Here is a 25,484-nt window from a genome sequence, read left to right as displayed (position 1 = left end):
CTTGGTATTGGATGGGGCATTTTGGCATACATTATGCTGTAGGGCATTTAAGGTCTCAATTGCTTGTCAGTATAAGCTGCACGCTATTAAATTGTTGCATCGGTGGCTGTATTACCCAGTGAGTCTTTCCAAGATGTTCCCGGGGGAGAGTCCACTCAGTTGGCATGTGTGGGGTGCAAGGGCAGATTACTGGTACATGTTTTGTGCATGTGATAGGGTGCAGGTTTACTTGTATGAAGTGATCGGATGGATAAAGGAGAAGTGACAAGAGTTTCTATAGACCAGAATGCGTTACTTGTGTGGTTTGGCCTGGAGGAAATTAAAAGGGGAATATTCGGGTGGATCTCATTTGGCACACTGCTTGCTATGCACTGGAAGAGGGTATTGCTACCTGGGAAAATTGAGTGGGTTATTACGGCTAAGAATATTTATGTGATGGAAAGGATTACTGCAGTCATTCACGGACGTAGGGTGACAATGGAGACGGAATAGAGTGGGTTTTACAGCAGGTGTTGAGGGTGGAGTTTGGGGAAAAACAGTTGGGGCTTATTTTGTTATTCATTTTCCTGATGTGGTTTTGTTGGCTTCTTCTTTTGTATTGTAAAAATGACAACATTTTTTTTTAAAACATTGGTAGCAACGTAGCAAGAAATCAAGTAAACATTAATCAGAGTGCAATTTGCAGCTCAAATCTAGGTTATAACAGGGCGATGTTGAAAGAGGTAGGATTACAGAATGGAGTGCCAAAGGACAGGAGCGTAGCATGAGAAGGACTGTTTCCTAGTTTTTCCTTGCAAACCAATCTAGTTTCGAGTGTGCGCCTGATGTTTCTAGTTTGGCCGTCAGGTAGGCTAGTGTGCTGCTGGTGGTGGTGGTTGCCTTGTAGGTGAGGCATGTGGTTTTAAACCAGACCTGAGACGGGTTGGGGATTCAGTGAAATTTATAGAAGGAGTAGGGTTATGAAACTAATGGTCGGAAATTTTTGCTAATGGCACAATATAGAAAACATACCCTACAACTACTACAATCCAGTTCCATCTTCTGCTAGAAGAGAACACATAAAGGCCAAACACCTCATCTCACTAGACTTCCTCAGGGACTTCCAACTCTCCCTACACCATCTAGTGATTGTGTTCCAATAGGAATTGGGAATTGGGATGTTGCCTAGCAAATATGCGGTTCGATTCAGGCCCTTTGTCTATCACGCTCACACGCAACCTTTATACTTTTATTGCTTCTCTCCTCTGGCACGCTCTTCCACAAATGTTCTGTCCATTCAATGTTCTCACTTCCCCTAGTTCTTGCCTCCACCAATTGATGTTACTTCTCCTGCCTCACTTCAATACAGCTCCTTCCCCCGTCACACTACTACTCCTCCCTCTACACTACTTCTCCTCCTCCATTAACAGTACTTGCCCTCCTACAGCCACACTACTACTCAAACACCCTCCTTTCACCCAGCAACATCTGCTTCACAAACAAACCTCACACTAACCTCTCTACACAGATCAAACAAATAATCACACTGCTGTACCATGTCCACTCCCTAGCCAATATCTTATCTGCTCCTTCCTTCCTTCCTCCCTCCTGCTCTTAGTCGTCCTCCACCTTCACTCTCGACCTCACCTGAATAAACCACCCTTTCCCTGGCTTCCTGTTTCTGGCTCATATTCCCTGGTCTTGGCAGGATGGAATCTTTCACTGGTCAATCCATCCATCTTCACTACGCAAGGGCGTGTGTAAACTGGAAAATCTTAAGTAGCGGGCTAATCCTCACCCACATCTCCTACTCAGGCACTCCCCATACTGGAGATGGCAGCACAGGAAGGCTAGTGTTCATGTTCCTCCATTTCATTTCTGAGGCAAACCCAAGGTAAGCTCTTTAGGGGAGGGTGCGTCTTTCTCCCCTTTCGGTCCCTGGTGGTATATGGGGGTTCTGGGTGCTTGCAAAGGCTTGCTCGCTTTGCTCAACAACCCGAGGTCCTATGCTCTGCTGGGTATGGAAGCAGATTCGCTATGCAGCTTTCCTTATCCCAGTAACAGAGCACAGCGCTGTCTCTAGTGTACATGTGGTGCATCGTTTATGCTTCCCTTCTGTTGACCGTTCTCTCTGTGGCCGATCCCAGCAGCAGGCAGGTGATTTAGAATTTTCTTCCGTTTGATGCCTTTTCTTGGCTTCTGTTTTGGGTGCAGAAGCTCTGAAAATAGAAAGACACTGGCATGTATCTGACATTGAGGTGAGTCTGAAGAGAACAGTTGTCTGCCTAGAAACATGATGGCACAAAGGAAGGTGGAGTACAGGAATTGGGCCCTTTCAATTTTCACTGTCTTCTGGCTGAGGACTGGCTACAGACCTCGCCTTAAGCCTCCCACCTTCTTAGGCAAGTGTTTCTTAAGCCTGCTGCCCCCCAACACCATGGAAGGAATCTGTGTTTTGATTTCCTTGAGACCTAGGTCAAACAGGGGAAGTCTGTCCTAATCAAGAACCTCTTTGGGAAGCCTGGCCAATACATACAAACTTTTCTATTGGTCTTCCTAGGAGGCAGAGGCCGATGGTCAGTTTGGGGTATAGATAAGTGTCCCCATGCAGAGGAACTTCATCCTAATTTGCATAATTTACATTAGGGAGTCAGGATGAAGCTCCTCTGTTACGAGATCGGTCTAGATTGCTGTCTTTTTGCTCCCCGAGTCTAGGTCGTCTATGGCGGAGGGACCACAGACTAGTATGGGGAGGTTGCATTTTTGGTTAGTTGCTCCTGTTGTGCACACCGGCCAAGATTCCCCCTCTCAGTTCTCTACTCCTCGTCCCGAAACAGATCTGAGATAATCGGGATTCAGGCTTCTTCGGACCATTGGATGTGTTCATTGGGATCGTAGCCTGTGTGGAGGAGCCAGATTTCCATTGGTTCCGCCTTCAGTTATCCAGACAGAATAGTGTAAGGTGTTCTTGTTTCCCACAGCCATCGCATTTGAGGACGGGATTAAGGTCCCAATTTCTGCCAGTCTATGGGGGTGGTGCCCAGGTTTTATTCTGTGGCTGAGGCAAGATGTTGAGCCCGGGCCTCCGAATGGCTGGACTAGCTTCCATTCCGCGCCCTGCTGGCCGTGCCTCACCCAGTTCAATAGCCAATCAGTTTGTGAAGCTGCCATATGACTTTCTGCAAACATGGGAGTAAGGAGTCTACAAATTGTCCCAGTACCATCAACTCCTTTGCCTCCTCAGGTTTTGTGCACTAGCCCCTTATTGAGTAAATCTCTCACCCTATAGAAGAGGTGTCAAGGAGTTTTGTCTTGTAGATGTTGCAACAGAAACCGGTAGTGTTATTGGTCCTGTCACAACGGTTCAAGGATAGCCAGTTTCAGTTCTTCTGAAGGCGTACACATCTAGGTAGAGGCCATGAAAGCCTGTTTGTGCTTCCACTGTAATGGGGCAACATAACTGGCCCAATGATACCGGTGCCAACCGGCATTTTCAGCAACACTTTCGAAGTTCGTAAAATAAGTTAGCAGTTAGCAGAGTCCTCACCTGTTCTCAGTTTTTCTAATACAGCGGGATGATTAGCAGGTTTTTCTCGTTGTTACTTGACCAATACTTGCCGGGCCGATAAAGTTTCTTGATTGCAGTTGACGGATGGCTAGTTGGCCTGTCTATGAGGGCCCCCAATAGGTTTTGGGGAGTTTGTTTACAGCAACTGAGGAAGGAAGTAACTCTTCCTCTTCCTGGTCTGAGTTAGTAAGGTTCCTCTTCAGTTTGAAGGAACAACTCATAAAAAGATCTGGTAGCCCACTTCCACTAGCTTATACTCTTTTCCATTGAATATTCTTCTCTCTGGCTTCTCTTATCTGCTCCAATAAGCTTATGTGGGCCTTTTCAGCCGGGACGGTAGTTTCTTCAGATAGTGATCTGAAAGAGGTGGCCGTCTGCTTCTGTCTCCTCCATGGACTCATCTGCTTCTTCTGGTGTTGTATCCGGGTTTATGAAATGCAAGTGTACTCTAATCACCAAAACTGCTCTATCCCAGGGCTCAATACTGGCCATGACCCAAGAGTTTTCTGTTTCAGCCAATTCATCAGTGAACCCTTAACATGGGTCGACCTCTGTAGAGTCTCAGGATCCCACTTTTAACACCAAACCTCACAGGTGGCTCAGAAGTCACTCCCAGTCACAGAGGCGGTAGAAGGGTATTTAATGAAGATTTTGTGGGGACTATGCCCATCCCAAACTCTCTAGTGTGGAGGAGCCAGATTTCCACCCTAACCCAGGTATGCATGAGCCCAGGTTAGTAGATGCAGAAGATTGCCGCTACTATCTAGTACAATCTTATGCTAAATGCGAGGGACTGAAGACTGAATGCTCATCTCACTAGAATCCCATACTCTCCCTAAACTATCCAGTGGGTAGTGTTCAAATGGGGTTTGGGTTGGTGCCTTGCAAATACGGTGTTTGTTTCAGGTCTATTGTCCATCATGCTCACCCTTACATCGCCTTTTCTACTCTTATTACTTCTCCAGTCTGGCACACAACTCCCACCAATGTTTGGTCCCTTTGATGTTCTTACTCCTAGGTTTCGACTGCAACTTTTGATGTTCGTCCTTTCTCCATGCAACTACTCGCTCTTTCATACTACTACTCCCTTACATGCTACTATACACACATCCAAGCTACTACTCCCCCCACTCTACTCAAACATCCTTTCAACCAGCAACAGCCGCTTAATCATTCCTTAAAGTAACAGTGCTACAAACTGGCCTAACAAGGACTCAGTACAGTACCACTTCCACTCTCTAGCCGATAACTCACCTGCTCCACAAATCGCCTTCACAATCTCCCATTCCTCCCTCATGCTGGTCTCTTGGTCATTCTCTGCCTCCACTGCTGACCTCACCAGAACAACCCACCTTTCCTTCTTGTTATCGGCTTACGTACACCTCTCTTGGCCACGATTGGATTTCTTTCCCTGGTTAATCTGGCCCTGCCTTTCCACACCCAGGGTGTGTTGGTCTGGAACGTTATGAGGTCACTACCTTTGTTGGAATGTAAAAGGCTGGTGTGATCATTAGGTATCCAATAAATATATATATACATGCCATTAATAATGAATAGCACAAAAATAGACCAGACAATATAGGCCTTGCCCTCATGTTGCATTTCAGTTTTGCAGCTTTGACATAAACATTGGGGACTTGGAATTCAAGGACACATTTTGATGACCTGCTTTTCAATGGAAGTGCTGCACACCAAAAGCCAAGCTATGGAAGTGCCCAAGAAAAAAAGGTTTGCTTTGATCAAAAGGTCCAACTGGTACTGAACGGTAGTGCATTATTGAGTGATGGAAGGATACATTATTTGAAGCCATTCTTGCAGTCCCTCTACCTCATAAACCCCTCCTGTCTTTTTCACTATGTTTATAAGCAGGACCTCAAAGCATAGTACTGGCAGAAGTTATACAAATCTGTCATTTTTGTGACACACACCTAGCCTAGTGATCTCTGCAAGACACAAGTCCCCTAAAACCAGCCTGTGTGCAAAATATTCTTTAGGTAAAGTGCAACTATTTCTGAAAGATCAAGGATGCCTGAAAAGAATACCATGATAACATGAACAAAACATGACCAGACCAAAGCAGGATTGGTCAACAAAAACAAAAGTGTCAAAAAGAAATACAGACAGTATACATTTGTGATTTGTTCTGTTTTTGGGCATTTTTAAAGCACTCCTCCTAAATTTACATGACCTGTGGTACTGATGAGGATCGATTGATCGTTAATGTATTACAGTAGATCTGTTGGGTAAGTGATTTGTGTTTGGTGCTGTAATGCAGAAGGTGTCGGGTACCTTTAGGTCCTCCATGCTTCTGACCAGAAGATATGAGATGATGTGCGTCTGTGGCGAGAAGCCATGGCAAGAGGCTTGAGTGCCTGAATATCTACTCCATCTGCCCAGAGTTTGGTGAGTTGGGGGTATAATCATCTGTGTGTTTATGGCTTGAGTCAGCCAGGCAGGGTGAAAGGAGGCAGGTAGCGGCAGACCATCCCCAATTTCGCTCTGTAGGATGTTCTAGGTATTGTGGCAGGTTGGATCCAAATGGGCCCTACACACCCATCTTTATGAACGTCTGTGAAATTAGTAGCAAGGTGGAAGAGGAAGGGAAAGTGAGGGAAATAAACAAGGAAAATGTGGTTTGAAAATTGGAATAAAAACAATTTACTTAAAAGTAATTCTACCACAAACATGTTGGTAAAAGAAAAAAGCATTCCCCGCCAGAGAAGTAGCACTGAAAAGCAATATGTATGCGAGATAAAGAGCAAGAACAACGGCACCATCTGTAATGGATAAACAGGTGTTCTGTATCTTTATTAATCGAAGTGGGGAAGACGGCCAGTCAGCAGACACAATAGAGGATGTAATGATGATGGGCGGCTGGAAAGAAGCCCCAGGGAAATGGACATCCACATTGGTTTTTATTGATGCTGTGACCAAACTTCGACACCTGAACAGTGCAGTACTTACTTTATTGAACACGAAAGAAACCACTTTCTTTTCTCCACCATCAATCGATGATAGATTAAATGTTGTTGTGCCAAGTGTTTCATCCATGACATAATTGGCATCCATTAATGTGATCTACAAAGGGAAATTTGCAATTTAAGTGACAAACATAATATTGCCTACCACAAGGTCTTCTAATAAACCTTTCCTCTACTATCCCATTTAAAATGCAAACTTCCATATTCTACACAGCATATTCACTCCTCATCGAGGACACTAAGATTTTTTTAATTTCCTAGAAATGCTGTTTGAACTAAGCTCATGCTTTACATTTTAAATAGATTTATTTGCGCAAAGCAATTAAACCACAAGAGGTAACAGTTGCAAGTGGTAAAGATATCAGCCAAAAAAAAAAAAAAAAGTGAACTAGATTTATGCCTAGATAATACACAATGTTCCTCTCCTTAAAATAAAAACACACAAAGGAGTGACAAAGCACTAGGATAGAACCAGTGACACATGACAAGCAGACTTCAAGTTAAGAAACTAGTATAGAAGTAATTGCATATGGAAAATATTTGCTCAGATCTCCCTGTTAACTGTCTCTTATGCAAGGATACATTCTCTCTGACTGGTAATATGACCAGGCAGTCTTCAAACAGAATGTTTTCCTGTAGACATTAAATGTTTGAGGATTTGTTATGGCCCCAATGAGTGCTCTAGAGCAGAGCAGTTAAATCAGCATCCTAAAATTCAACAGGCGTGCAAATTAACTAAGCAATATTAACAATGGCTCTCAAAGATTTTTCAGGAGATAATCAGTTCCAGGCAGAGGTAGACTTTGTTGCAGGTGGCAGTTAGCCAGTCACAAAACCAAAAACACAAGTATATCTACCATTCTCTTACCAACACGAATCAGAGACAACTATTCTATTTACGTCTAAACAGGTTTATGACACATGGAAGCTGGATCACAGACGCATGGTATTGTACTGTGGCAATGGGTACATTGTGAATAGATTATAAGCAATTTTATTTCTGGTACAAATCTACGCATATAGAAAATAAAATCGGCTTTATGGACAAAATGTATACAAACATTTGGTTTAATTTTACAAACACAAGTTGCAAACCAATTGTGAATTTTCATTTATTCCTTTTTGTCTAGAGGATTTGTACCTCCATATATATAAAAATCTAAGTTATAACTTATTTAGTTTGGGAAAAAGCATATCTCACTATTGTGGGGGCACAGCATCTTGATGATCCGAACAAGAAGTAGACAGTAAATGCAACAGTGCTATCGCACTGGTTGACCACCGTAAAAAAAGGGGTGGTGGGCCCGGTCTATATTGCATCTATAAACACGTCAAGTGCCTTTGACGCTGTGAACAGGAAGATCTTATTGAACAAACTCTGTGATTGGACATTCCATTAAAAATTATTCAACTCTTGGTCTTGCTGCATAGCAAATCTGTGGTGAGGGGGAGATTGTCAAAGGCGGGGGCCATGTCAGGCCCTATTCCTCCATTTGTGGGTCTAAGACAGAGCCGAGTTGTGGCTCCAACACTTTTCGATCTATACATCTCAGATTTTAATAGGCTGTGGGATGCAGGAGTCATGTTCCCTGTACAGTTAGGCAACTTGGTACTCAATCGGCTTGCATTTGCCAACGACATCTTGTTCGACAAAACACCTATAGGTCTCCATAGATAGTTGACCCTCATCAATACGCAGGCAAATGGGACTAAGTCCAAGATTATTGTATGAACTAAAAGGCGTTCAGTGGGGTTCACCTGGAAGGTGGGGGGCCAGCCGTTTGAGAGGGTGTTGATGATGAGGTACTTAGGTTTCACCCTTTCCAAAAGTCACTCGAGGGAAGCCTGGAACACTTTTCTGAAGACCAGAGACACTCCTTTGCTTGCACAAATGAAGAGTATTTTCAGTTATGTCGTTACTCTGCTTCCCTTGGTCAAGTTTTACATGCAGAAGGTTGAGCAGACTATTTTGCATGTGTTGGCCATAGTACCTTTTGATGTGGGCCCTTGCTTGAACCTTTTACAGGGACAGCTTCGAAAGAAACCGCTCGGCGTGGCAAATTCCCTACCAAAATGCGGTAATTCGGCATGAATTTGATCTGGTCTCCTTGGCAGATATGGATCTTTGGAAAAATCTGGCTGATTATGCTAAATTCTTCAAACCTCCTAAAAATACCCTTTACTCAAAACTGGGGGAACCCTCTACTCTGCATTCCGCAACTTCACTTGAAGAGTTCAAGCAGGAAATGTGTGAAATACTCCTGCAAATAGGTTCAACTACAGAAGAGCTAGTAAGTACACCGGATCTAGTTAAAAAGAAGCCGTTTAGGGTAGAATGATGTGACACATGTGATCTATTGCCAACTTTCTCCCTTTATATCGAGTTTGCAAAATTTAGAAGGAAGAGGGACGAGTTTCCCTCAGTATGCAGCATTTCCCTGTCCTAATATTCAGAGGGCTTACCTGCGTTTCCAGTTAAATCAAATTCCCACCCTTGTACGAAGCAGCAAGTGGGATAGCTCCACAAAAAAGACAAATTGTAGGTTCTGTATGGATCAAAGTGGGGAGGAAACACTGAAAAAGTTTTGCGGTAAGCTGGTTTCAGAGACATTGGGCTACGTTACCTGGGTTCCATAGAACTTGAGGAGTTATTTTGGGCCAGGTTAATGTGGGGGTAATGGTGTGAAACTGGTTGTAGCCTTCTATGCATTTGCGTGTAGTAACTAAAAGGTTGGAGGAATTACAGATTTGAGGAACCATATGTAAATCACGTTATGTTACCATTTGTGATTTTGATTTTTACTATTGTACATTTGTTATTTGATAAATTTTAATTCTTATTTTGTACTGTTTTGTGAAAGGCCTATTTCAATATGCTGAAAAAAATAAATAAGATTTAGGTAGTAAAACAATCTATGAATTATTGGAACCACGCCCTGCCATACAATTAAATGATTCCCTGCAACAAGTACTGTTTGATCACCTCGATTTAGGTTGCTGCCCTATAGTTAAGGCAAGTGAATTGATGCATAGAAAATGCAAACATTCTATTGCTAATAACTTGACTTGCAGGACGGATTTGGCTGATAAATACCAAACAAAATGTTTGTCATGGGTCACCCCAGACTGGAAATATTGGGAAAGATTTTTTAAGAAATAAAAAAGTTATTAAAAAAGCAAACAAATGCTCTTTTCGGCCTACTCCCATTCATTTTCCCATAGAAAAAAAAAAGTCCACATTTTGTCCACCCGGAGTGCAAAAACTGCTGGACAGAATTGAACCAAAAGATAAACAACTTGGGCAACTTTATTTCCAGGACAGGGTTGAGTTAAATCAGTCCTGTAGTTTTAAAAATATTCTACGGGAAAGAGGTCGTCCCACCCTGCTCCCAAAAAATAGCTGCATCTCCCATGGTGCTTCGCAGCATAGCGCATGAGAGGCTTTTCAGAAATGAAAAAGCAGCGATTTCCCCCCCCCAAATTCTATGGTGAATAACTTGATTTGCTGAATGGATTTGGATGACATTTTCAAAACCAAAATTTTGTCAAGGCCACCCCATCAGCGCATTCATTTTCCCCGTAGAGAAAAAGTACATGCAATATATTCACTGAAAAAGCTTTGGTTAAAGTTTAGTTTACCAGATTTAGCTCAACAAAAACCTTGAAATTCAGTAGATGTGGCATAGTCCATAAGCATATGAAAAAAGGAAGGTTTCCCAACATCTCCTGCACACTGTGGCCTAAACGGCCAAATGGTATTGAGCAGATTCTGGTAGCGTTAAATATAGCAGTAAGGTGTCAATAGTAATTAGTAAGGGAGTAGTTTCTTACCTGTAACTCCATTTCTCCAGCGTTGGTATCTTTCATGGATTCACATGCTGTGAATATTCCCAGTCAGGCTGGGAATCCCTGGTTACTTTGACTCAGTAATTTTCCTATGGAAAACCTTGACACTTTCGAGTGCCCCATCGACGTCGTTGTGGGTGCTTTTGGTCCCCACCAATAGGACGTCCAGTGTAATTCTCCGCCTCAGCAGCTTCCCCTCAGATTTTAACCACTCCAGCTGGAGGATATCTCCCTGTAGAGGATGTTTGCCTCTAGGAAGTAGACTGGAGGGCGCATGTGAATCCATGGAAGATACCAACGCTGGACGGGAGAAATTGAGTTACAGGTAAGAAACTACTCCCTTCTCCAGCATTGGATCTTTCATGGATCACATGCTGTGAACAGATTGTATAGCAGTATACATGTTAGGAGGATATAAAACAGGCAAACACAAATTAGAAACTTGCACATTTTCTGCGCTAATGCGAGAAGTATACATACTTAAGTACAAGTAAAAATACCCCAGAAGCTGCAGGGCTTACCTTACTGGAACAGCCGTTGAAGGACTGCTCGTCCCATGTGCACGTTTTCAGCGTGCTGTTGTAAACAGTAGTGTCTGGTAAACATGTGAGGCACTGCCCATGTTGCCGCCTGGCAAATGTCTTTGCTAGGCACTACGGACCAGAGAGCAGCAGAGGCAGCCGTAGCCCTTGTAAAAGGCGCTCTAGCCGCAGTTTGTAGAAGCCTGTAGGCCTTCGAGTGGCAAAAGGAAATTGTTGATATCCACCTTGAGATGCCCTGTTTTGAAATGGATTTTCTCTTGTTGGATGGGCATAAGGCGACAAAAAGCGGTTTAGTGTTCTAAATGATTTTGTCCGGTCTAGATAATATTTTAGCGCTCTTTCCACGTTCAGAGAGTGTAGGGCTTTCTCCGCTGCTTAAGTGGCATTTTGAAAGAATGCAGGCACAGTTATGGTTGCATTCTTGTGAAATTCCGATTGAACTTTTGGGATGAAGTGAGGATTGGTAGAAAGTATCGACTTGTCCTTCACAAATCAGAGATATGGAGGATCTACTACTAAAGGTTGTAGTTCTGAAACTAGTCTAGAGATTGTAATGGCTATTAAGAAAGCCACCTTCCAGGTCACATCCTTGATGTGCACTGTTGATAGAGGTCCCAAAGGAGTTTTCATAAAAGACCAGCCAGGAGCAGATTCAGGCTCCATACCGGTGGAATCTTTTTCTTTGGAGGAAAAGTACGAAAGAGATATTTTAAGAAGTGTTTGAGTAGCCTGTCGCTGTAGAGAGGAAGAGATCTTTCACTTGCGAATCTAGAAATTGGCGCCAAGTGCACCTTTATAGAGGAGACTGCTAGACCCTCTTGTGCAAATTTGAGAAGGTAGGGAAGAACCTGTTGATGTTTTATGGCCAGTGGGTACAGTTTGTGCTGTGCACACCATTTACAGGCCATTTTCCATTTGTGGATGTAGGAAATGTTAGTGGATGAAGCCCTAGCCGCTGCTAGAATGCGTTAGCAGTCTTGAGGGATGTTTAAGTGGCCCAATTCGGCATGGTCAGGAGCCACGCTGTTAATTTGAGGGAGACCAGGTCATGGTGCAGAATCACCCTGTCGTTCTGTGACAGAAGACTGGCGCGAGATCCTAGATGGATTGAATTGTCTGCCGCCAGTTGAAGGCACCGAGAACCAGGTCTGTCTGTGCCAGCACAGGGCTACCAGGATTATCCTGCAGTGATATTTGCATATCATCTGTATTGTTTTCCTGATGAGGGGGAACGGCGGAAACGCATATGCGAACATTCTGGTCCATGGGAATGAAAATACGTCCCCTTGAGAGTCAGGATGAGGGATCCTGCTCGCAAATTTCTTGCACTGCTTGTTGCTTTGAGTGGCGAAGAGGTCCAGAGGAGGATGGCCCCATGTCGAGAAGATTTTGGATATCTGGTTGTTGTGTTGTTGCCATTTGTTGGACTGCGATGAATCATTGCCAAGTGTATCTGCTTGTTTGTTTTGTATCCCTGGGAGGTGGAATACTTGAAGCAAGATATTGTTGTGAATGGCCCAGTGCCAAATGGTCTGTGCTTCTTGGAACAGGGTGTTTGACCACGTTCTGCCTTGTTTCCTCAGATAAAACAATGTGGTTGTGCTGTCTGTGGGGACTCGTACCACCAAATATTTGATTAGAGGGAGGAAGGATTTCAGAGCCCAATGTACCGTCGGCAGTTCGAACACATTTATATAAGAGACTGATTCTTTGGGAGTCCACAGCCTTTGACTTGGTGTTTGTCCAGGTGAGCTCCCCATCCCGCCAGTGAGGAGTCGGTCACAATCGTGAGATGGTAGTTGGGTTCCACAAGGGGGCATCCCCTTTGCGATGTTGTAGGGGTATGTCCACCATTTTAGTGCAGTTGAGAGAGTCTGAGTGATGGCAATTTTGTCTGACCACGACCCCTGTGTTTGGGACCATCTGGTGGCTAGAAAGCTTTGCACTGGCCGCATATGTAGCATGCAGTGGGTATTAGCGGAATGCAGGAAGACATGGTCCCTAGGAGAGCCATGTATGTGTGCACCGTGACTAGATTGTTTGGAGTGAAGGAATTTGCTGGGCTTATCTATTTTTTCACCCTGTATGAAGAGGGCCTGACGAGACTCATCCGTGAGGAACTGAGCACCCAGGAACACCAGACCTTTTGAAGGAAATGCTCAAGATTTGGTGAAATTTATTGTAAATTCCCAATTGTTGGAGAAGAGTTTCTGTTTGTCTAAGAGAAAACGTGGTCTGCTGATATGTTGGACCTCGAACCAACCAGTCGTTTAGATATGGGTAGACATGCGTTTAGATATGGGTAGACGTGGGGGCCCGCTTTCTGAGAAAAGTTGCTACTGGTGCTAAGCATTTTGTGAACATCTTGGGTGCTGATTTCAGGCCGAATGGAACTACTCGAAACTATTGGTGGCTTTCGCCGACGTTGAACCCGAGATCCTTTCAGTGTCTTGGATGTACTGGAATGTGGAAATACACATCTGAGGTACAACGCCGCCAGATATTCACATGGTTGTATGGCCTTTATGACGTCCTGAAGTGTCACCATCTTGAACTTTAGCTTTTTTATGTTTTCGTTTAGCTTTCGCAAGTCCAGGATAGGACACCACTTCCCGTTCGGTTCTTTGATGACAACATATCTGTAGTATACTCCTTTTCCCTTTGCAGAATGAGGAACCCTTTTGATTTCTCGTTTCTTTAACATCAAATGCACCTTCTGTTGTAGAATTTGAAGGCGAGATAACTTAATAAGAGGTAACAAGATTTGTGGCCGTTTGATTTCCAACAAGTGGCCGTGCTGGATGGCATCTAGCACCCACCTTTCTTTTGTTATTGCTTGCCACTTGCGGAGGAAAAATGCAACATTTCCTCCCACTTGTCTTCCCCAGAGGCAATCATTGTTGGGCCTTGTTCTGCCTACCTCTAAGAGGTGGCTCATCCGCGCTTTCGCTGTCCTTGATCATACTCCCTGCTGCGCTGAAGTACTGGTAATTTCTATTGTAGCTTGAGAATATTATCCAGATCTGTTATTCTTGTTATCCCTCGAGGATGAGAATCTAGAATTACCAGAGGCTCCTCGAAAAGACCAAAAGAAGAGAGATCTCTAGCAGTGTCCGCGTCTGCTTTCATGGTTTTGAGGGCCTCATCAATCTTGTCACCAAACAGATTTTCTCTTTCAAACGGCATGTCAACCACCTAATGCTGAACTTCTTGCCGAAAATCGGTGCAACGTAGCCATCCTTGCCTTCGGAGGACCACCCCATTGCCAATCTGTTTAAACCACGTTTCAACGAGGTTTACAGCGATATTAATGCTGTGGCTTGAGGCTTCCTCCCCTTCATGCACCAGCGTCATGGCTTCCTACCCATGTTGCTCCGGTAAGTGTTCTAATATAGGAGCCAACCGATGCAACATTTCTCGATCGTATCGAGCAACTGTAGCAAGGGCATTTGCTACTTAGACAGTTGTTGCACCAGTGCCAAGCACCTTCTTATGGAAGGCATCAATTTTCCTGCCTTCATTGTCTGGGGAGTGGCACATTTGTGCTGCGTACGAGCCTTGCGACTCACTGCCGCCGACATAACCGACTCAGGAGTGGGTTGAGAGGCGAGACATTTTGGTGTGGTTTCAGGTGCCTTAAACTTTTTATACAGTCTCTTTAATTTCTGGCTCTCTAAATGGGTGTTTAAAAGTGTGAAGACCCTCCTGCCAAACATGATCCATGATGGGCATGGAAAACCCATTTTTCCTGCGCTTCCCAATGTGGTCAAAAAGGAAACTTTCTTCTTCATGAATTAAGCCAAATTCCTGGCACGCCTTAGTAACCATGGACCAGAAAGTCCAAACGTCATCTGGAGGAAAGGGTTGAGCAGGACTACCCTGCATATCTTGGTCAGGTTCATCCGTGTCGGCTCTGTGAGGAGACAAAGAGGTGGTGGAGCTTGTGTCCCGTGGACCAGTGTCCTGGTCTGCATCTACTCTAATTCTCCCTCTTCTTGCTCGAGTATACGTGGACTAGGTTCCTCGTGGAAGTGGAGGTCTAGGAGGGGGTTGAGCTGGTAGACGTTTATATTGGTCCCTAGAGGGATGGCCTGAAAACCTTTGATGCTGCTGCCCTGGCGCACCCTAGTCTTTTCCGCATACATGAACTAGCTGTGGTTGCGGGGGTGGAAGCCTGCCATCGAGTTGTCCCAATAGTGACTGTAATGTGGAAAGCACTTGCAGGGAGAGCAAGGATTGTTGGTGGAGGGGGGTACTGCAGATTCATACCTCACATTCCCGATGGTGTTGCAGGTAGAGTAGTTGTCTGAAATCTTAGAGGTGTGTCTTCTACTGATGTTAGGCGATCAGAGGGTTTGTCCTGAATAGAAGACTGGTTAGTGCTTTCCTTCAGATTGTAGTCAGTGACCCCTGGACACTCTTCTGGGGGAGGTGCAAAATCTGAAGTGATTTCATGCTGTAAAATGTCCTCAGGCATGTGTCTGGGAAATTTATCAGAGATCTTCCTAGAGGAACATGCTCATGCTCTACTGTGTCCCTTGTCGAGGTTTTTTAGTATACTTTTGGAGGACGATATGTTGTCCTGTATAGGTAACTCTGTGGTCTCCGTTGTGACAGTGGTCAACTGGGTTGAAGGCTCCGTCGACTTACACCCGGGTGTGTTTTAGTCGTTTTAGTCGTTGACGAGTGACGTCCTGTTGTCGACAATGTCTGAGTAGATGTTGATGACAATTATGGTCGTCCCGAGGACGACTCTTTCCCAGAGGAAGTTTTGCGAGACTCAGAGGATAAATTAGATGCCTTTTTTTCACAGATGACAAAGCAGAGGTCTTCATGGCCGACTTGGATCTATGTTCGTCTGTCGTCGGAGAGGACCTTCTCGACGAATCGGATGTGGATTTTGTCGACGGGCGTGCGCTTTTATCCCTTTATCGGCGTTTTGTTCTACGGGACCTTGGACGAGTGATTAGACAAGGTATGCAACCTCGTCATTGCTACCTTGTTTTTTTTTTTTAACAGAAGGAGTGTTTGGCAGTATTGTGGCTCGTGGACGATTTTGCCTCACCCGTTTGTTTTTTCGCCAACGGTTCTTCAGACTTGGATCTCTGGCATGATGGTGACCCCCTGTCAGAGGGAGTGGTAGCTCTACCGCTCCTTGACGAGCCCACTTCGACGCCGGATATGTTCCTACATTGACCCAACAAATTAGGCAACAGATTTTCCTTAACTTTTTTTGTGAAAAACCTTGGCAGATGTCACATTCCTCCGGGGAATGGGTAGGGTAGAGGCAATAAAGACAATCTGCTTGTCTGTCACCTTCGAACACGTTCTTTAAGCTGCAGGTGTCACAAGGCCTGAATAAGGACTTCTAAGGTCCAGAGCTCTCCATGGTCCTACACTGGATAGTATATGTGGTTGCGGCTGCTCCGGATGGAATAAAAGGTTGAAGAAATAATTTTTTCGACGAATGGGAATTTCTCTCTGTAGAGAAGAACACGAGGCATCCCACCAGCGCGAAAGACTGTTGAAATCTGAGGGGAACTTGCGGTGGCAGAGCTTTACACTCAACATCCTACTGGAGGGAACCAAAAGCACCAACGACGTTGATGGGACACTCAGTGTTAAGTTTTTCCAGAGGAAAACTACTAAATCAAAGTAACCAGGGATTCCCAGCTTGATGACGGGGGAATATTCACAGTTTCAATTCAATGTCACACAACTTGCTTTTTTAATTTTCAAACAAAAAGCAGCTGAACCCAACTTGTTTCTAGAAACCATTCTCTTCTTCAGGGATGACGAATATTTACAGATTCTGAAAATAATCAGAAAGAGCCATTAAGGATAATGTCCCCTCTAAAATATTACAATCTAAAACAAAGATTACAAAATAATGAAGTAAGCTTGGTCATTCACCTCTGGTCTTCAGTGACTTGATTCAAATGTCGCAAGTAACACAATATTCCCGACAACACTAATCTGCCTCTGGATACAGGATGGCGGGGGTTACTTCCTGTAGGTGAATCGGAGAATGGAATGAGTCTAAATACTGACAATCCGGTTAATGTGACATACACAGGATTTAAAAGATTTACCAAAATCCATCACTATCCATCATTCCACAAAGTGTCAGAATTTGTGAAGGTGCATCCTCCCAGTGGTATTAACAGTGTAAGCAAGGCAATCCCTAAAAAGTAGAAGTTGCAAATGTTTAATCATTAAAAAGGACCATAAGTAATCACAAGTGATCTAACATGTATTACAACCTAAACTGGCCTCAAAGATATAAGGTGCTGGTTACTACTCACAGGATGTGTAACCTGAAGGGCTGCAATTACATCCTACCTCTTGCAAAGACTGGAAGGGGTGGCTGTATCTGGCAGAGGAGAGGCACAGAGCACCCCAGCCAAGATTCTCTATATTGGTAAAACGTGGCGAGCAATCAAGGCTTATCTCTCAGGAGGTGATGTGGGCTGGTTCTTAAGTACAGTGTAGTCCCCAAGCACCCACAAAGGAATGTCAACACACTATTAGTTAAACACAGTCTTTATATAAATAAGGTTCACGTTATATACACAAAAACAAACTTTGTGCTCAGACAATTCGAAAATGGTAAATATATACAATTCTAGGTGGTACCACTATTACTCGGATTCCATTAAAATGCGACCACGGCCGACAGCCCCAAATAGCATACGAACCAACACAGCAAAACAATATCAACCATAGACTTGGGAGGAAGACCAGTTGGTTAGACAGTTGGCAGATAACTGGGCCCCTACCGCTAGGCACAGTTCTGTATGAGTATCTCCCCACCTGGGCAACCTGTAAATGAAGATGCACTACAAGCCCAGTCAATGAATTGTCTATAGGAGTCTTATCTCCTTCTATAAAAGTTCTACTGCCCCAAAGCACCTGGTTTCGTAGAGTTCTTCGGTAAGTTATCGACAGGCCTTTCCTGAGCACATTCCCTTTAAGGCAGGAGCCGCGGGCCGTCGAGATTCTGTGAAGAAAAAGGTGAACGTTTGTCGGGGAGGGAGAAGCTTTGATCTTCGTGGTGCTTGTTGACGAAAGCTTGTGAACGTCCTGTGAAGAGGCGTGCGCTGCACCTCTATGAGTGTTCGTTGCCACAAAGAGTCAATCAAGAAATTTGGCCCAGCAAGGGCGTCGGGTCATCGGCGTCTGGTGTCAGCGAGCGGGACAGGACCACGACTGGCTTCAGTAGCTTCGTCAGCATCTGAGGCTTCGGGTGGCAGTAAACCCACCAGCGGATTCCCCTCGGCCGTCAGCGGCTTTGACTTTCTCCGGCAGGACTAAAGCGGTCGACTAGGTTGAGCAAGGGAGTCCTTGGATCAAATGTTCTTAGGCAATGGAGCACTGCGGCTCCGGTCGGCGATGGCGGATAACTGTCCAGTGCTTCTTTTTGTTCTTCTCGGCGGTCCCCTTCTCCGGTCGACAGCCTTTCGAGGGTCTGAATGGCCAGGGATCTTTGGCAAAGATCAGCTGGTGCACGATGGTCCCTCGTAGCTTGGGAAGAGGTCCCGTAGCCAGGTCCTCTCTTGGATCAGTTCCTTGAAGGCACAGCAGTTTTCAGATTAGCGAAGGACAGCAGGAGCGGTTGTTCTTCCAGTGGGCTTCAAAGTTAAGCATCAGTTTCCACTTCAGCTTCTGAACGATTTCCATCAGTGAGAGGCCTCAAGATATACTGTTGATCTCCCATTCACTCTGCTCGGTCACACTCAGGCAACCAATCATTCATAAGGGCATTCAGGCAGTCAGGCAGCCAATCGGCTCACAGTGCATTCAGGCCATTCTTCTCCATCCAGACAGACACAACAAAGAATGCGGATTTGGACAAGCACTCTGCCATTCAGCACTACACACTGCATTCATACCAGTTTCGGGCAAGGCTGTCTCAGTCATTGTGTCAAACACCAGATACTAGACAACCATAAGAGGGAATGCGTATTCGTCGCACACTCCATTCACCGCGGTCCCACCCCACGGGCGTACCCACAACATAGTCATTGGGAAGGCTCCAGCCAGTCTGGCCTATACTTCCCCACAACACCATATATGGAACTTCCGCCCAACAGCCAGTCAGGGGAAGGGACAGAGTCAGGGCTTTCCAGGACTTCAGGGAAAGTAAGGTAACATGCGATAGAAAGCAAGAGGCCACAGGGGCCATCTTGTTTCCTATCAGGAATCCACCGATTCCAATGACAGGGCATGGGCATACCAAAATGGAGGATGCGCAGGGAACCTGTCAATTCAGCACGGAGCTGCCACCAGCCCTGCTCTGTGGGCCACACACAGGTGCCCAAAAACATACAATAGGAATACAGGGTCATACTCCCACCCATGGGTGCCATACGGGTAACCCAATGGTCTGTTCACCAAACCAAAAAGAGGAAGATATGCACCGCCAGGAGTCCCACATGAACTCCTGCGCGGAAAACAAGACAGGACACATGATAAAAAGCAATACAGGACAAGGATATGGAAGCCATGTTGTCCTTCCAATGCATTTCCAGCATCACACCTCTTATGAATAATTCTCCCCAAGCAGATACCAGGAGGTGCGGTCCTCACCAGTTTAAGGAGGGCATCTACACATAAAACAAATGCCCTATTAGTCCACTAATGCCTCTTTGAGGAATGACCGATAGTGATGGATTCTGGTAAGTTTTTGAAATCTCTTGTATGACACATTAACTGGATTGTCAGTATTAAGACTCATTCCAGTCTCCGATTCACCCACAGGAATTCACCCCTACTAGCACTTCATCCTCTATCCAGAGGCAGATTAGTGTTATCAAGAATATTGTGCTACTTGCGATATTTGAATCAAGTCACTAAAGAAAAGAGCTGATTGACCAAGGTTACTTCATTATTTTGTAATCTTTTAAAGTGTGGATTAGATTGTAATAATTTCGAGGGGACATTATTCTTAATGGCTCTTTATGATTATTTTCAGAATCTGTCGATATTCAACACCTGTCATGACCCTTGCCCCTGGCCCCCACTGGCAAGTCAGCCTTCCAGTTAGGGTCAGGTCAAAGGCCTTAAAACCTCATCCAAGACTCTCTTGGAGTCAGTCCTGGCGACTTTGGCGCCAGGCTCATAACCATCATGAAGACCAACATTAGAATGGCACCATTTACTTGGGACTATTTAACTTGGGGGGGTTCAGCCAACATGGAGGCACACACATAGCTCAGTTACAAAAATGAGCTATGCGGTCTAGTCTTTTGGGTGTGGCAGGCCTGGGACTATTTTACCTGGACTACTTTACCTGAGACTATTTAAACCGCACCCAAGCAGCAGAACATGCTTTGCGTTATTCTGCTGTGGGCAGCGTAACGCTCACTGTGTCCAGTTCTTTGATGCCAGCTTACCTGAAACCAAGGACCTGCAGAGAGAGAAGAACAAGTTACTTCTTACCTTGTAACGTTCTTTCGACGGGATGTTCCTCCGACGTATTCCTCATCTTAGATATATCCTTCCAGCTGTGCTGGCCTCGGAAATTTTTTTTTCTCCAGAGGGCGCTGCGCGTCGACGGGCCCTCGAGTCGATGTCCTTCGACAGCCGCCGTATCGACGCTCGACGTCATCCTGCCTATAAAGGCCGCGCGCAGCGTCCGTTGCTCTGTTCCGTTTTGTAGCCCACAGTATTACTGTCTGGACTAGACTAATCACCCTGAAGGAGCGTAAGCTGCAACAACAAGGGAAGTAGAACTGCGGGGATGGATGGGAGGGTCGATGAGGAATACGTCGGAGGAACATCCCGTCGAAAGAACGTTACAAGGTAAGAAGTAACTTGTTCTTCGAAGGGATTGTGTCCTCCGACGTATTCCTCATCTTAGATAGGCTCCCATAGCAGTATTCTATATTCGGAGGAGGGAGTACTGACTTCACGCTGTCTTCTATTGATGAATAGAATGCAGTACAGCCCTTCCAAACCTAGTCTCTTGACTAGAGGAGGAATCCAGATTGTAAAAACGTGTAAAGGTATGGACAGACGACCATGTAGCGGCCGCACATATGTCTTTAATCGGCACGCCTCTTTTGAGGGCCGATGAAGCTGCAATACCTCTGGTCGAATGAGCCCTAAGGTTTTGAGGGGGCTCTTTCCCTGCCAGTTTATAACATTCCAGAATGGCTAGAATGATCCATCTGGAAATGGTCTGCTTAGTTATTGGTAACCCCAGCTTGTGACCTGCGTAACCTACAAACAGCTGGTCTGCCTGTCTTATCCTGGCTAGTCTACTAATGTAAAAACTTAAAACCCTCCTAGGGTCTAGTCTGTGTAACCTCTCTTCCTCTTTCCCCGGGTGAGGAGGAGGATAGAAAGATGGTAGGGTAATCTTCTGAGAGATATGGAATTCAGAAACTACCTTTGGGAGGAAATTAGGCTTCACTTGCAGGACAACTTTGTCTTTGTGAAAGATTGTATGAGGGGGTTTACAAGAAAGAGCTTGTAATTCGCTCACCCTTCTAGCAAATGTAAGTGCTATTAATAAAACAGTCTTAAGGGTAAGGAATCTTAAGGAACAAGAATGGAGAGGTTCGAAAGGTGTACCCATCAGGAAAGTTAGTACTAAGTTTAAATCCCATAGGGGAACTTGGAATGGTCTTGGGGGATAAACATTGGTTAACCCCTTTAGAAACTGTATTACCAAGGGTAATTTGAAATAGGATGGTTCCTCCGCAGTACGCTTAAAGATAGATAGCGCTGCGAGATAGCCCTTAATGGTGCCAACTTGAAGGCCTGAATTTGCCAAATATAGTAGGAAGGACAAAACCATTGGTGTACCACATGAAAATGGGTCGATATTCTGTTCTCTACACCAGCTGCAAAATCTGTTCCAACGGCAGCGGTATAAAGACTTTGTTGCTGGCCTCCTTGCCGAAAGCAACACCTCCATAACATCATCAGGGAGGTCCCAATCCTTGTACCTCAGCCGTTCAGAAGCCAAGCGTGAAGGTTGAGGGTTTTGATGTCTGGATGGAGAACCTGACCTCCCTTCTGTGAGAGTAGGTTCTCTCTGAGCGGAAGTCGAATTGGAGGGCAGATGGACAAGTCTAGAAGGTCCGGGTACCACGTTCTCCTGGCCCAATCCGGGGCAATTAGGATCATGGTTTGCCGGAATCTTCTCAACCTCCTGATCATTTGAGGAATGACAGGGACCGGTGGGAACGCATACAGAAGCGGAAACTCCCAGTCAACTATGAACGCGTCTCCCAGAGCTCCTCTCGGAGGAAATTCCCTTGAGCAGAACAGGTCGCATTTCCTGTTTAGGCTGGTTGTCGAACAGATCTACCTGAGGGGTTCCCCAAAGGGCGAAGATCTCTTGAAGGACTTCCTGAGCTAGCTCCCACTCGTGGGAGACTGTGTTCTGCCTGCACAGAGCGTCCGCTGTCAAGTTCTTCTCTCCGGCTAGGTGAACTGCCGATAGAGAGATTCCTTCTTGGATTGCCCAAAACCAGAGCTGCATCGCCTCTCTGCACAGGGGCAGTGATCCTACGCCTCCTCTTTTGTTGAGGTAATGCATGGCCACCGTGTTGTCCGTCATTATCAGGACGTTCTTCCCTTGTACAGCTGGCAGGAAAGCCTTCAACGCAAGTCTGATGGCTCTCAGCTCTAACAGGTTGATGTGTAGTCTGGACTCCGATGGAGACCAAAGACCGCTGATGGTCAAGTCGTTGGCGTGGGCTCCCCACCCCGTGAGTGAGGCATCCGTGACTACTGTTATCTCCGGCCAGGGTTGCCAAAACTGTTCTCCTTTCAGAATTTTCTCCTGACAGGCCCACCACTGAAGGTCTCGAGCCACCCTGCCGGGAACCTGAAGAAGATCTGTCATTCTCCCTGAGAATTGTGACCACTGAGTCCTCAGTGCCCACTGGAGGGATCTCATTCTCAGGCGAGCCTCTGGCACAAGGAAAATGCAGGATGCCATGAGGCCTAGCAACCTCAAAAAGTCGAAGGCTGGGAGACGTTGGGCATGTTGGAACTTGGTAACCATCTGTAGAATATCTTGAGCCCTCACCTCTGGTGGCGAGGCTTTTCCCAGGGAAGTATCCAGGATCGCTCCTATGAACTGGAGTCTCTGCGATGGTATCATTTGAGACTTCTTTAAATTGAGGGAGAAGCCCAGTTTGTGAAGGGAGTAGCACACGTGATTTAGCTGGATCTGAGCTTGCTCCGGAGAAACAGCCCTGATCAGCCAATCGTCCAGGTAGGGGTAGACGTGAATCCCTTCCCTCCTTAGAATTGCAGCCACTACCGACATTAACTTGGTGAAGACCCTCGGTCGGAGGTCAGCCCAAATGGCAGTACTCGAAATTGATAGTGAGAGTTGCCAATTGCGAACCTCAGGTATTTCCTGTGTTTGAGATGGATAGGCACATGGAAATAAGCGTCCTGAAGGTCCAGAGATACCAACCAGTCCTGAAACTGAAGGGCCTGGAGGATCTGAGAAAGAGTGACCATCTTGAATTTGTCTTTCCTGAGGAATTTGTTCAATTCTCGCAAGTCCAAGATGGGTCTCAGTCCTCCGTCTTTCTTCGGAATGAGAAAGTAAGGGGAGTACCAGCCCATGTTCCTCTCCGCTACAGGTACCGGTTCTATGGCACCTTTCTCTAGCAGGTCCAAAATTTCCTGCAAGAGGAGCGGATCTGGAGCTTTCTGAGAGCTGATCCCCGGTGGATGACTCTGAGGTATACGTAGGAAAGGCAGGCAGTAACCTTGGGCGACTGTTTCCAATGCCCAAGCATCTGACGTGATAGCCTGCCATACCGTCAGATGTTGAGTCAACCTGCCTCCTACAGGTGTCCTGTGAGGGGAGTCCTCATAGTGGTTTTGGGGCGGCTGATGCAGATGCCGATGGTAAAGAGGCACCTGCTGTTGCTGCAGCTTTAGAATATCTACCCCGTCCACCTCGGGTAGTTCTTCTTTGACCCCTTTGAGCCGGTCGTCCTCTACCTCTTCCGAATGCGGAGTAGAAGCGAAAGGACTTGCCCCTCGCATAGGTTCCTGTGGGACGAAAAGGAGTCTGACGGATTGCAGCTCCTAGGGATTTTGCTGCTGCTTTTGAAGTTTCCAGTTTCTCTAAACTGTCATCCGCCTTTTTCCCGAACAAAGAAGAGCCATCAAATGGCATGTTCAAGAGCCTGGCTTGCACATCTGGGGCAAAACCCGACTTTCTCAACCAAGCGAACCTCCTGGTTGATGTACTTGCCACCATTGCTCTGCTGATACGGTCAGCCGAATCAATGCCCGTCTGGAGGGATTCGCACATAGCGTCTTTACCGTCCTGTATAATATTCAGGAACGCATCCCTTTCTTCTCCCTCCGGGATGCAGTCAGCCGCTGTAGAAGCACACTCCCAAAGTGTATGGCTGAACCTAGCAAGGGTGCAAGTAGCATTAACAGACTTTAACGCCATGCTACATGCTGAAAAGACTTTCTTTGCCATAGCATCATATTTTTTATCGTCCCTGTCCTGTGGGACTGTAGGATAAGCCGTCTTGACATCGGTAGAGGATGCTGCTTGTACCACCAGACTTTCTGGGGATGGATGTTTAGACAAGAACTCTGGGTCTGTGGAAGATACCCTGTACTTTGCAGACAGTTTTTTATTTACTGCTGGTATTACATCTGGGGTTTCCCAGTTTGTCATGATCTTTCTCTGAAGAGCTTTATGAAAGGGCACCACTGGATCCTCTTGTGGGCCTTTGTCAAGAATATCTGTGAGGTCATCTTGCTGGAAAGATTGTGAAGGTGTAGACCACCCCATGAACTCTGTAATCCTGGCCATTAAGGCTCTGTAGGGGGTTTCAGCATGCTCCCCCGGGTCTGGCTTAGCAAAATCCACCTCAGGGGAAGTGTCTAATCCACTTGCCTCATGTAAAGAATCATGAAGATCCTTTAATCTGCGCTCTTCAGAGGAAAATTCCTCTCTAACTGGGGTTTACAGGTCCCTGTAACTCAAATGTGTCTTGTTCAGACAAATCACCCTCTTCTAAAATTGAGGATATAGTTCTTAATTGTTCTGAACTCATAAAGGGAGTAAATCCCATTTCCAAGGCAGAGGGTGCCGAACTTGTCATTATTGGCCTCGAAAACGTTGATGCCGAAGGCTTCGAGCGCGGCGTCGAAAACAGAGGTGGAGGCCCTCGACAGAATTGGAATTCTACTCGACAATATCGACGCCGAGGGCCTGGGGATCGTCACTGGATGTGTGGTCACCGTGACTTTTCTCGGCGTCGACGCCGGTGTCGAGGCCGGTGTCGAGGCCGGCGTCGAGTCGACAGACCCGTGTGTCGAAGGTCCCTTCGACAACGGCGTCGAAGACATCGACGTCGATGGATCCTTCGTCGACGGCACCTTCGAGGAAGGTTTGGAGGTCATAGTCCTACTCGAGGGTTCGAGACGCGCTCGAGAGGTTTCTTTCGCCGGGTACTGCGACTCGCGGCGTTTTTGACCTTCGGGTCTTTCGACCAGAGCATCGCTCTCGGCAGTCTTCGAGGGGGTCGAGGCCGCTTTCTCGAAGACGCTCATCATATTTTT

At 45.8% G+C, this 25,484-nt stretch overlaps 1 protein-coding gene across 1 annotated transcript in view; it reads right to left on the bottom strand.

Annotated features, from left to right (window-relative positions):
* PLA2G4A (phospholipase A2 group IVA) overlaps positions 1–25,484 on the bottom strand; it is a 2,090,704-nt gene that overhangs the window by 1,427,477 nt on the left and 637,743 nt on the right. The window contains exon 6 of the mRNA XM_069641387.1: positions 6,512–6,625. Within this exon, the coding sequence (XP_069497488.1) occupies positions 6,512–6,625 (114 nt within the window). The remainder of the gene's footprint in view (positions 1–6,511; positions 6,626–25,484) is intronic.

The sequence above is a fragment of the Ambystoma mexicanum genome, chromosome 1q, assembly GCF_040938575.1.
Source record: "Ambystoma mexicanum isolate Mex_15411 chromosome 1q, UKY_AmexF1_1, whole genome shotgun sequence".
NCBI lineage: Eukaryota > Metazoa > Chordata > Amphibia > Caudata > Ambystomatidae > Ambystoma > Ambystoma mexicanum.
This window is presented reverse-complemented; position numbering and strand designations above follow the sequence as displayed.